Source organism: Hakea prostrata, unplaced genomic scaffold (genome assembly GCF_041222555.1).
Source record: "Hakea prostrata isolate BN-2017 unplaced genomic scaffold, UWA_Hpros_2 contig_18, whole genome shotgun sequence".
NCBI lineage: Eukaryota > Viridiplantae > Streptophyta > Magnoliopsida > Proteales > Proteaceae > Hakea > Hakea prostrata.
Genome location: NW_028291137.1, coordinates 392321 through 405029, shown reverse-complemented (window position 1 = coordinate 405029; position 12709 = coordinate 392321). Strand labels below are relative to the sequence as shown.

General features: G+C 39.4%; 1 protein-coding gene and 1 pseudogene across 1 annotated transcript; one reads left to right on the top strand and one right to left on the bottom strand.

Annotated features, from left to right (window-relative positions):
- Nucleotides 1-225: 225 nt before the first annotated feature.
- LOC148999290 (putative F-box protein PP2-B12) lies at nucleotides 226-2494 on the bottom strand. Its single transcript, XM_089141301.1, has 3 exons — nucleotides 2016-2494; nucleotides 1703-1821; nucleotides 226-1316 (listed from the first exon to the last, which is right to left on the bottom strand). The coding sequence occupies exons 1-3, from the start codon at nucleotides 2316-2318 to the stop codon at nucleotides 734-736; spliced, it is 1005 nt and encodes a 334-aa protein (XP_088997427.1). The 5' UTR covers nucleotides 2319-2494; the 3' UTR covers nucleotides 226-733.
- A 1523-nt stretch (nucleotides 2495-4017) lies between these two features.
- Nucleotides 4018-5173, top strand: LOC148999289 (high mobility group B protein 7-like; annotated as a pseudogene).
- Nucleotides 5174-12709: the final 7536 nt, after the last annotated feature.

The window sequence follows — 12709 nt, the reverse complement described above, 5'->3', positions numbered from 1 at the left end:
CTGCTAAGATCTTGCTGACAAGTGAGGGTCAAGAAGTCCAAGCAATATGTCCGGAAAGTAAAACTACCAAGTGGCTAACCCGGAGACTAAATTCCAAAAAGTACTAAAGTCTAGGAAGCAACTATGCCAAACCTGGTTGAGCCTGATTCATACGTTTCGCTCTGGTTCGGAAGTCTGAAATATGGTTAAGCATAACACACTTCAACCAAAATAAAATGATAATATTCGTTTATAATGAGAAGCATCTATTGTGATATTGATCTTCATATGATAATATTCGTTTATGATAAAGAAGCATCCATTGTGATAATCTTCATATGATAATATTCGTTTACAATGAGAACCATCCAATACAAAAAAGTTTGTCTTTGAAGAATCATTCGGAGCTCATCACATTGACAATGACTAAGTGGAGATCGAAGTTTTATTTTCTTTTCCAATTAGAGTAATTAAAAGAGTAGGATCTCCTAGTCATTTCAGCAAGATTGGTGAAGCTTTTGACATAGACATCCAACACTAATGGAAGTACAAGCTGGTGGAATTTGGAAAACTCTTTAAAAGAAGAAACTTCAAAGTCTAGTATATAGAGTATCACATAAAGGTTTTCTACTTTTTAGGTCATCTTCACGTTGAAATATGCAGCTCCAACCCATGCATAAACAAATATAAGAATAAGAAAATGAAGAACCTCTTCACATGGTCTCCAAAATGGAGAATATAATTAATAAAAATCTTATCTGAATGCACCAGACCCAGATGGATGAGTGGTTTCTACTGATGTGTTTTTGGGTCTGATTTCGATTCCTTGGATGATTAGACCACCTTTCCAGTTACCACCATTGACCTCCATGAGAGACATCTCAACTTCTCCATCTTCACCTTCTTTGTTGAAGAACTCACCCATCTCTACCTCCAACCACCCATCTTCTCTCTTCTTTGGTACCTCCCCTAGCTCTTGTTCTGGTTCTGGTTCTGGTTTTGAATCTTCTCCCAGCAATAGATCCTGAGGTCTCAACGAATAACTGAATAACAAACTCCTTGAAAAACTTCCAAGTCTCTTGTAAATTCCAAGCTGCCGCCTCCGTCTTCCTACTGGATTCAAATAGACTGGCTTCTTCTCTTCCTCTTCACGACCTTCATTATTTGTTACTTTGACTGAAACTTCTGCTGGTGGAAACTCGAATCCATAGGCTGATTCAGTGAACTTGTGCACCAGGTAAGCTACGTATATCGTGTTTGGAGATAGCGATCGTGTCTCCATTTTGCCACGGATTTCAAGCCAGCATACGCTTAAGAGCTCGGCAACCTCTGAGAACCTGCAGCAATAAAAGGTCATTATAAGCATAAACACTTTTAAAACTCATCCTCTCATGAAATGAAATGAAATGAAGAATAAGGGGAAAAGAGAAAAAAAAAAACAAACAAGGTTTTATGTGGTTAGAGAATCTGTCTATGATAATAAGAAACCCTCATTTCATCAACTTAGTGATAACATATGCTGCATATGAAAATCCTCATCTTATCAAATTAGTGCTCACGTATATTGGGGAAGAAAACCCTCGTCTCATCAAGTTAGTGAGTAGGGATAATAGTTAAACGCCTTGATCTCCAAAACACATTAAATAAGGCAATGTGTCAGCCCCACTTCACCTGTGGCTGTGAGTTTTGATAATGGAACGTTACAATAGGTTTAGAGAGATACCTGGATTCATGATGAGGTCGCCAGTTCCAATAAGCAGGTGTATCTCCCCAAACAATCGAGAGTGCTCTCGCTCCAATCATGTAACATTTCCTCCCGCTGCATTTCTCCAACGTAAAGATCTGCACAAGACATGAAAAGAAAAACAATGGCGTCGTTTAGTTTGATGGTCCTCCTTCAAAAAATAAAGCAACTGTGGAGGTTTTCTGGATTGTCTTCTTTGATTTTGATTTTTTATTTTTCCTCCTAATGTGGCATAATTTAAATAATCTGTCCATCCATGGAAGAACTGAAGAAGACGGTTAATGTTAATTACCTTTGTACCCTTATCTATGAGGAGTTGATTGTCACAGAGATAGAGATAAAGATTCTTTTTTGACGAAAAAACGGACGGCGAGGGAGACACGGAGGAGGACGACAAGATCTGTTGATAGTCGGAAGGTAAGAACCTCTCCCATACGGAATCAGAATCCGCCGCCGACCGGGAAACGGAAGAGATCACCGAGGACCTACAGGCATCTCGGGGAGATGTGAGAGATACAATGTTGGAGATACAATCTTCCGGTAGAACGTAGAGATTATTAACGCTGCTGCTGCTGCTGCTGGTTCGTTGTTCCATTGCTGCTGCTGCTGCTTCGTTGTTCGTGGTGGTGCTGCTTCTGCTAATTGGGTTCCTTTATATACTTGACTAGCTGGGAGACAGAGAGAAAGAAAGAGGAGAAGGCTTCGTCGCTAAGGCTATTCTCCAAGCCACAGAGTTAGCGAGAGAGGTCTTTTTTAGGAATCTTCTTTTATTCAAAGATGAAAGAAGTAAAACTAAAAGGCGGCTATCCATCGTCTCTATCCATAAAAGGGAGAGAGATACACGAAGCCTTCGCGGCTAAGTTGTTTCGTGGACTCGATCAGACTCTCGGGAACGGCCGACCGTTGGGACATGAATGAATGAATGGTGTTTGAATGGTGCGTTGTGACGTATTAATGCCTGTGATGATCACCGTTTTACGCACGCGATATGAATTTTATTGAATTTCAGTCGCTCAAAACGCTATGTGAATATTTAATTAAATAAAACGTTAAAATAAAGCCAATTATGTTCGGAGAGAGTAAGATCTAATATAATCCAACGCCTTGTGTCTACGAGGCATCACATGCTCCACGACGTACGTGGCACACAGGGGCCGGTAATTCAATGCGCAGGACCGTCAAGCGAGCCGTCCGATTAGATCGGACGGCCCGCATTGTTCTTCCATTAAAATAATCTAAACAACCTGTAAAAGCAGCTTTTTGGGAACGGGTCGGTCCAATGACGCTAAACCGGTTCGAGTTGGGCGGTTCGGGTGGTTTATGTAATCGAAGTATTGGTATTTCATACAAGTTTGGTTAATACGTTTTAAAAACACAAAATACCCCAAGTTCGTATATACGAATTCAAAAACCATTCAAAAACAAAGGAGCGCGGTTCAATTTAGCTTTTCAAAATGTTTTGAAAATACCCAAAACCCATGGCTTTCACCTCGCCCAACTCATTTTACGATTTGGAGCTCGAAAATCTGGAGAAGAACAAAGCAAGCCCTCTCGCTCTTGAGAACGAACTCGCTTCCGTTGATCGAAAACAGTTGCTCATCTTGAGAATGAACTCGCTTCGTTGATCGCATCTTGGAGAAGCTTTGGTTTCATTTCAAAATCAAAAGCCTGACAACTCTAAACACGAACTTGCAGAGGAGAAGAAGAAATTTTGGACAAAGAGGGAGAGACGAGACAAAGACGAGACGAACTTGGGGCTTGCGGAACTTGACGAGCGCGAACTTGCGAGGAGAAATTTTGGCGACGAACTTGCGAGAGGAGAGAAGACGAAGACAAAGACGAACTTGGGGGTTGCGGCTTGACGAAGGCGAACTTGGAGAGGAGAAATTTTGGACGGGGGGGGGGGGGGGGGGGGGGGGAGGGGGGGGGGGCTTGACGAAGGCGAACTTGGAGAGGGAGAAATTTTGGACGAACTTGCGAGAGGAGAAGACGAAGACGAAGACGAAGACGAACTTGGGGCTTTCAGGTCGACGAAGGCGAACTTGCATGTTCATAGTTTTAGAATCTCCAAGCTTTTTCTTGGTTTGAAGATATATGTAAATTTTCACCCATTCCATTGTACCACAAAGCTATTTGTCTGAAAGGATAGAAAAGCAGAAGTCTGAACAGGGATTCCAGATATTTCGTTTGTGATGATTGCAGAGAAGCAGCCGAAGAGGAGGTGTGGAAGACAAAGATGATGAGAAGACGAGAGGAGAGAGATAAAGACGGGCCCTCAAAAGCCTGCAACCGAAATGAGTGGCACCGCACCGGGAGTAATGCTCTCAGATCCGCTTGTTTTTATTCTTGTGTGGCTTCGGGCTCTTCTACCTTCCCGGCTTTATTAATAAATCCATCATTCTTTGGTCAGGTTCTATGGAGGAAATTACATATTAGTTGGTGGCGCTTATTGATATGAACGAATGTAGCATTGAGTCAAAAATCAAGATGACGTTAGGCATGTCTATGTTCCTATTATATGGTTGCTCTGTTTATCGATGAGTACGTTGGTGTATTTGCTTTCATTTTTCTAGCATTTGATCTTTTTCTGATTGGTCTTCTCCGTTTCCTTCAGAGGTGCGTATCATAGAAAAAGCTACAGAAGTGAAGAAGCCAGCAGAAAAGAAGAGGATATCTGTGTCGTCCAAATCAAAGGGAAAGAAGACCGAATCTGTTAAGAAAGTAAAAACCTAAAAGCTCCTAAGCCTAAGCGCCATCCTCGCTTCGTTCCCCCTCCTTTTATGTATGTCTCTATCCTTTTCCCCCGCCATCTGTTTCTGTCTTATTGATTTTGATGGCTTTTAATAGTATAGTTTGGTTACAGGGATGACTTAAGAGAATCATTCAAGGAAGAGAACCCAAATGGAAATAAATCGGTAATATTTATCTATTTATTACTTAATTAAAATGTCCGTTTCCTTTTTTTATGTGTTTGTCTTGTGGATTTCTGCTTTTAACTTTACTGACATTTGTTGTAAATCAAATAAGAAAGGTTGCAAAAGAAGGTGGAGCTAAATGGAAATCTATGACTGATGATGTGAGTAAATAATCATATCCTCTTTGTCAAAAGTACTATATTTGTTTCTCTTTATATTTTCTTGCTTGTATTCTTCAGTTAACATTTTCATGGTTCATTGGTTCTTCAGGAGAAGAAGCCTTACATTGATAGGGCACAAGAGCTCAAGGAAGATTATGAAAAGACTAAGGAAACCTTCAAGGTAGTTTTCCTTGTTGGTTCTGCTTTTGTTCTCGTTATCATTGTTTCAACCAGCTTTGGGATTTTATTGAGCAAAAGATTTTGAATGTTTCTTTGGTGTCTTGGTTGTTTATTTGATTGCCTCGTTACAGGAAGAAGAGAAGCAAGAGGAGCAAGAAGAAGGGATTTTGAGCAAGAAGAGTAGAAGATTTTGAGCATAATCCTGGGCACCATATGGATAGGCTTCGCTATCCTTTATAAATGCTTATGTAGGTTTGGAGTAGTGAGTCTGTGTTTTGTTCATTAGACTTTAAAGTTTCAACAGTTCATGAATTGTGAAATAATCCATTTGTCCTCTACCATGTAAAACTGAAAGTCAATTTTCTGAATCAAGCAACTTAGTTTTGGCTGCAATGAGTCATTTAAGATTTCTCTAAGTCGCATTTGATTCCTAGTCAGATTCAGGTTCATTTCAAAATCCCATCCGGTATTTTTCTCGATGGTGGTTTCTCTTTATTCTTACAGAGTTGTCATGTGTTTATTGATTGAGCCATTTCCGGAATCAGCTTTGAATGCACAAAGCTAGCAAGATGTTACTTGAAAATTATGAAGAGTATGCTAGGCTTGCCAGTGAGTGGTTCCAACTTCTTTTGTTTGATGACATGTCATGATGTGTTTGGATTTATTATCTTTCGAATATGAGTTGATACAATATCCTTAATTCTGCCCTTGTAGATTATTGTAATTTAAGTTGTTATATGTTTGAGGTTTCAATGACTATTTGTTGCCTCTTCAATTTTCAAAGAGAAATTTATGATTTATTTGCTTTCGGGTGACCTTGACAAATTAGAGATTCTTGGATTAACTCTCACCAATCAAGTGAAGAGGCTAGACAAGGGATATCAGCAGAGCTGAAGATTAGACACCGACCAAAGGCATATCTCGTCTTCGAGGTCTTGAGCTTTAGGAACAATAAGAACCTGTGCTAACTGAATAGTTTGACAATAAACCACTTGCATTTTGTTTGTGACTTACTTAACAATCTTCACTTACCGCTCCTCGCCCAAGCACCTAGAACAAGACATTCTCGTTGTGTCGGTGGTGTATTTACATCAGTGATAATCATGCAACATGCACAAATGCATTTTGGATGCATTTCTGGTTTTTTCTGTCTTTACACATTAATGTTTGTAGTTATTGCTGTAAATGACTTCTTTTTATAGAATGCATGTTTTATTTATCCATCGGGTGCATCTGATGGATCACCATATAATAGTTTTTTTATCTAAGATGAATGGATTTTAGGTGTTTCTGGTTTAGGTATACAGGGGGTGGTTGTTCACAGACTTCATTTCATTAAATCAATACTTTTGACAAATACTGATGCTTGACTGATGTTTTCCTTTGCATCAGAGTCTTAAGAACCTTCTTTTTCCTTTAATTTGACATTTATTTCTTGAAACCATATATGGATAATCCCCCTATCAATCGTCATCTCAACTGATCCATCTTTTGTACTTCGTGTTTATAAAATAGATATTGGAAGACACAAATAAATGTAAGATTAGAACCTAAATAGGTCTAATCCCATTCAAAGATGAAATAAACATCTCCCGAACAAGACAAATGTTGGTGTGATCTGAAAAATGGTAACCTTTGAAATTCATATGGTTGGTATATATATATATATATATAGACTAAGCCACTCATGGTTTTATGTGTTATAATCCGCATCGTATTCTTCTTTATAATTGTAAACTATCAATTAATATTCATTAAGGAATCATTTAGGATTCCTTTTAAGTTTATTAATGTATTTAAATTTTAGTCTGTGCATGAATATCGACTATATTTCACATGAATTTTGCAGACATTACCCAGAAAGGAGGGAAAGTGGAATTCTGACGTGATGAAGTCTCTTGTGAGACATAATCAATTGAAGCAAACGTTCCAACAATTGGGTCAGTGAAGTCATCGACAAACTGAAACCAAAGTCCATAATCTTCAAAGGCGAATTGTGGATTTCATTCAGAAATGCATTTGTCGGGCTTCAAGTCACGGTGAATAATATTGTGCTTGGTGTAGTGAACATTAAGGTATCAGCAATTTGCTGAACCACACCTTCTATATATGATGCTCGACATCCAATTCTTTTATTTGTCATATCAACCTTTCATATGACATTACAGTCTGATGAAACAAATAATTGAAACATGACATTCATATTGAAACATTGTTTATTCCCTTGAAATTTGTATAAAACAATGATAGACCATACACGTTATTGTAATTCTTCGTTTGGAAATTTCAGTGTGCATAACAGTGATTGGTTGGTCAATTATGGGATGTTTTTTAGTTTTTATTTGGGGTTTCCAATACAAAAATTCTTCACGTAAAGAGTTGGTATGTACAGTTGTTATTCTAATTTACCAAAAAATTATGAAGATATGAAGGTTTTGTATGTATGATTGCGATTACGTTTAGGCAAACTTGGTAAAATTGAATGGTTCTGTTTCAACCTATTATAAAGGGAATGATTCCGTTTCATCAGATCGATCAGATAGTTGAATCGCCCATCACCGTTATGAAGGTACTTGAAAAGTTATTTTTTTTTTTTAATTGTTTGATTTTTTTTGACTATCAAGTATATTGCTACTTCTATTGTCTCGTTTCTCAAGTCCGTGTGTCATACCGAGGTTGGTGGATTTCAGTTGCCACATTACATTCAAGACTTTACCAAATCGTTTTACAGCTGATGTAGTAGAGAACTTTGTCTCAGTAAACAAATGTTGGTATGATTTAATTATTCTTTTTGAAGCACGTATTTGCTTTTGAAATTATTTATTTTGAGTAGGTTGGATGTTGTTTCTTTTATTTTTGGAAGTTTGAATTAGGTTGACGGGTGGAGGTCCGAGACAGATCAATGTCGCTTGATCTGTGTATAATGGGAATAACCGGGATGACCATATTTTTAGTGACAAAGATGAGCGCACAAGCAAGCTGATCAAAGTTGAACTTGTATGAGAGTCTCGGTCAAGTAGGTTTGAAACTTTCCTTCACATGACTTGAGAATATTCTATATTTTGTACCGCTTTGTGAAAAATTCCCATTCCTCGGTACTTTAGGTCATCAAGATAGTTCAATTCATATCAACTTCGGAAATATTAATCAATAGAAGTTGGATTTAATTCAATCATAACCGTTCCGCTTCATTCTCTACTTTTTGACTCTTTTGTCAGTTCAATCAGTTTAATTGCGCAAAATTGCTAATCTTCGTCATCAAGTTTTTTATCAACCTTTAACCTTTCGTATTATTTCCGGAAATCATTAATTTTTGAAACAAGTATTGGAATTCCGATTGTCAAAGTTGTCATCAATTTAACCAATTAACGCCGATCTTGCACATAATGCCTCTTGTGGTCAGCCGCCCCAAATGTTTTGTAATCATCCAAATTCGAGGTCACCGTCCCAAATCAAATCACCTCATTAATGCACCTGTCCAGCTTCGTTGACGTTATCTTCTTCTCCGTCGTTTGATCAATAAATATTATTTGCTTCCCATCGCACGATTGTAATGATCTCCTTAATCGTTTTTATTTTATCCACGTGTCTGCGGTCGCAATGTTTCCAAATCCACCGATAAACCCCAAGCGCCGATTACGAATAGTTATAGCCGTCGATCCGAAGCATCGCATATTTCCCTCCAGCTTTCAAGAGTCTTTTCAGTATGTCACCTCATCTTCATATTGTATTTATTTACTCCACGTCATCCGCTTCGCACATAACCCGCAGCTTTTGGTCTTCATACTCAAACCGCAAACCGCATTCCTCTCGCAACTCCCATTATCATAATTCCCGAACCTTCGTTGCTGCATTTCTTGTTCTTCTTCATGGATCCCTCTATGAATTCATCAGCCCCAAAGCACCTCCGAACAAGTGAATGCGCCTTCACATGTTAATGTTGATAGCCCTGCTCCGTATGCTGTGGACGAAGAAATAACTCCATATGTTCCGTTGGACACCACCAAAGCAAAGATGGACCCCAGACTTGCTGGACCAGAATGGTATCCAACTACGGTCAAAGAATCTCACCTTTCGTCTTACCGTCAAGATTTCCATTTTCCTTCTAATGCCAAGTTATGGGTTCCCGAACATTCTCAGGCGTCCATATAATGCTTGCCCCGGCGTTATTGCCGTTTACCTCCATCACCTTGATTCGGATTTAGAGTTCCCGTGATTCCGATTGTCCAGCCTTTTACTTGACTACTACCGCGTCTCGCTCTTCTCAACTTACTCCCAACAGTTGGAAGTTGGTTTATCGTTTCTTTGCCTTCATCCGTCAAATGGCCCGCACCCCATCTATCGAACTTTTTAGAAATTTTCACAGACTCAAAGTTTCCCGTGAGCGTGGTTATCTCCATTTTGCTCGAAGAAATAGTATTGCTGCTGAGTTGGGTGACACAACCAAAATCTTCACAGAGCACTCTATTCCTCATGACAACAAGAAATGGAGAGAAAGGTATTTTTTTTGTTCCATCCCCATTCCCAATTACCGCTCTCGATGGTGTTTCCATACAAAGGAATCCCTTCGTCCTTTGAACCAGCGTCCCACGCTCAAGTGCATATGATCGAGAAACATGGAGCCTCATCCCGTCTGGAATACCCATTGATGCAACAGAATCGAAGACCGATGCCTGGATTGGCAACTCACAACCTCTTACCAGGTACATAAGATAGGGTTTTTCGTGTTCTTCTTCTAAATTTTTTTTAATACTATAAATTTTGTTGCGCTTGTTCACAATCTGTTTTTTTGTGGACCGATGTTTATCAAATCCCTAACATTTATGAACTCCGAAAGGTTGCTTCGTAAGAAGAAAAGCGTGATTCCAAACCCGTGAAGCGCAACTCGGAAGTCGTAAGAAAAGAAAACATTCTCATTGCTCACAACCCACCAAGAGAAAGGTTGGTAAGAAGAGGCCGACGAAAATGTCCATCTCGGTCGCAAAAAGGTAGAACAGTGTACAAGAAGAAATTGTACAAGAAAATGCTGATGAAGAAATGCCCGATATTGAGATTGTGAAAGTGATGTCAAGTAAAAACCCTCCCTGTTCGAACAAGAACCTCAAGAACCTCCAAGGGCCTCAGATGTAAAGTGAACTCACCAGGTCCCTCTTCAGCCACAAGGTATCAGCTTCAAAGAAAAGAAAGGAAGAAAAGTCAACCCCTCCCCGCCGGAAGACCCGACAGTGTAGGTGAAGAGACTCACTCCTCCCATGTCACCCATCCTACCCGATGATGTTTCTGTTCTCCCAAATGTCCTCGGTTGAGAATGAATATCAAGGTAAGGAAGTACCCGATTATTCCATTCAAAATTTGAAGAATATGGCAGAAGAAATTCTTGCTAATGCCGCAGGTGATGTTATTGAAGAAATGGCTGATCCGGTGTTTGATGATAACACTTCTGCTCCCGCTCCTCCCCCCGAATTTGTTGATGAAGAGAATATCCGTAAGGATATTCCCGAAAATGAAAATGTTGTTGCCGATGATGACCATGTTTTAGTTATTTGGTCGCCCTATACATGATCCCGCCCCTGTTTTGGCTCCCCCTATACATGATGATGATTTGCCTGCCCCCTTCATGATGATGATTTGCCTGCCCCGTTTTGGCTCCCCTTTACATGATGATGATTTGCCCGCCCGTTTTTTTTGCTCCCCCTATACATGATCCCGATTTGCCTCGCCCTCGTTTTTGCTCCGCCTATAAATGATCCCCGCTTTGCCCGCCCCCTTTTGGCTCCCCCTATACATGATCCCGCTTTGCTCCCTTCCCTATACATGATCCCGCTTTGCCTCGCCCCTCATTTGGCTCCCCCTATACATGATCCCGCTTTGGCTGCCCCCGTTTTTGACAATATTGGGTCTTTTGTTGTTTGGTGAAGAGAATGCACAGATTGCTCGCCAAATGAAGATTTTGTTCATCCCGCTCCCCCGAATTTGATATGCCAGCTGATCCTCTTAATGGACCTGATGATGAAGATAACATTGCGGCTGAAGTTGTTGACATGCAAGTAGATTCGAATGACGCCGCTGAAGATGTTAATCCCGATTATGTGGTTGAAGATGTGAACCCACACCCAATTGGCCCCGGCCAATTAGAAGAAGATGCCCAAAGTGTTGCCGACTCGGTGACCATTTTCAGCCTGTTTGGGATTTGAAAGAAAATCATAGTGCCAATTGGAAATGGGAAGTTGCCCGTGAATGGGGGACCAAGGGTAGAATACCCCGTGACAAAAGAGAGACCGCTGCCATGTCTCGCTGATGGGCTTTACACACATGCATGGGGGTAAAAAGTTAACTATTATCGTTATTGTTAAGATAAATTTACTTTCATTATCCATTGTTTGCTAAGTCTTTATCACTTTTGCTGCAGATGCTTTGGTGCCGCTTTCAATGCTTTTGGTTGAGGTCTTGGAAAGACAAAATCTATGTCTTTGGAAAATGACAATTTGATAAAACGTAATTTTGAATTGAATGATCAGGTACGAGAGCTCAAGAATTGTTTCAAATCGTCATAAAGGAAATTTGAGTCTGCTCGGTTGAGAGAGAAAGGATTTATGTTCCGAGATATATATTTTGGAAGATGATTTTAAAATTTCTTCCGATACAACCACTGTTTTTTGCAGAAGAAGTTTCGGGTTTAAAGGATTCGTTAATGAAATATAAGGAAGACTTCTTGCAGATTGAGATGTCGAAGAATAATGCATTGGAGAGGGCCGACTTGCCACTTATGAAAGAGATGAAATTCAAGCTAAGTTGGCAAGGGCAATTGCTTGGTCCCAAGGTTTTGAAAGAGAAACAAGCAGAATGGAAAATGAAATTAGAAGAAGTGGAGAAATTGAATTTGAACTTTGAAAGAAGAAATGAATTGTTGCAACAAGCATTTGATTCTCTTTCGAAGGAGAAAGAAGATCCTGAAATCCAGAAAGACAAATTGACTTTGGGTTCTGAGTCGATGTCCTTGGAGAAGGACAATATGAGTACTTCTTACAATGAAGTGTGTATGGAATTAAAAAAATTATCTGTTGCCTGGAAAGAAAGTGTAAAAGAGAGGACTTCCATGGTTGCGAAGTTTGAGGAAGAGAAAAAAGAAGCAGAAGTGCAATTTGAACTTGAGAAGAAAAAAATGAAGGATGATCATGAACTTCTCCTAAGTTCTGTTACCTCTGCAGTTGAAGAAGCAGGAGACAACCCAACTTTCCCGAGGTTCGCGCAAGACCGTAGTGAAAGTCTGTTCTCCGATAATATTTTTTCGCAGATACTCTGGATCTGTCCAAACATTGATTTTAAATCGCTTCCTCCGTAGTTTGTTCCATCTCGTAAGTTCTTTCATCTCAATAATTTGAAGCATCCTGACTCTGAGGATTCTGCAGATGATAATGGAGAAAGTGAAGAACACAATGAAGATAATGATTCTGAAGAGGAAGAAACCGAATGTTCAAGTAAGGATGGTGATTGTAGCGATCAATCAAAGCATCCAAGAAAGATGATATCCACACTCTCGCGGACCCAAAACTTTGATGTTTAACTTTGAATAGAAACATTGAAAGTCCTTTGTTAAATTTTTTGTTTTAGAAAAAAGTCAGTTTCACTATTTTTCTGATATATTAATATATCTTGCCCCTTAGTTCCTTTTTCTATATCAATTTATCTATTGTCATTTGTAATATAACATCCTTTTTGTGTTTTAATGG

Coding starts and splice junctions, on each gene's coding strand:
- LOC148999290 (XM_089141301.1), bottom strand. CDS start 2,318: ATGGAACAACGAACCAGCAGCAGCAGCAGCAGCGTTAATAATCTCTAC. Junction 1,822..2,015: donor TCATAGATAAGGGTACAAAG/GTAATTAACATT, acceptor TGTCTTGTGCAG/ATCTTTACGTTGGAGAAATG. Junction 1,317..1,702: donor CGACCTCATCATGAATCCAG/GTATCTCTCTAA, acceptor TTATTGCTGCAG/GTTCTCAGAGGTTGCCGAGC.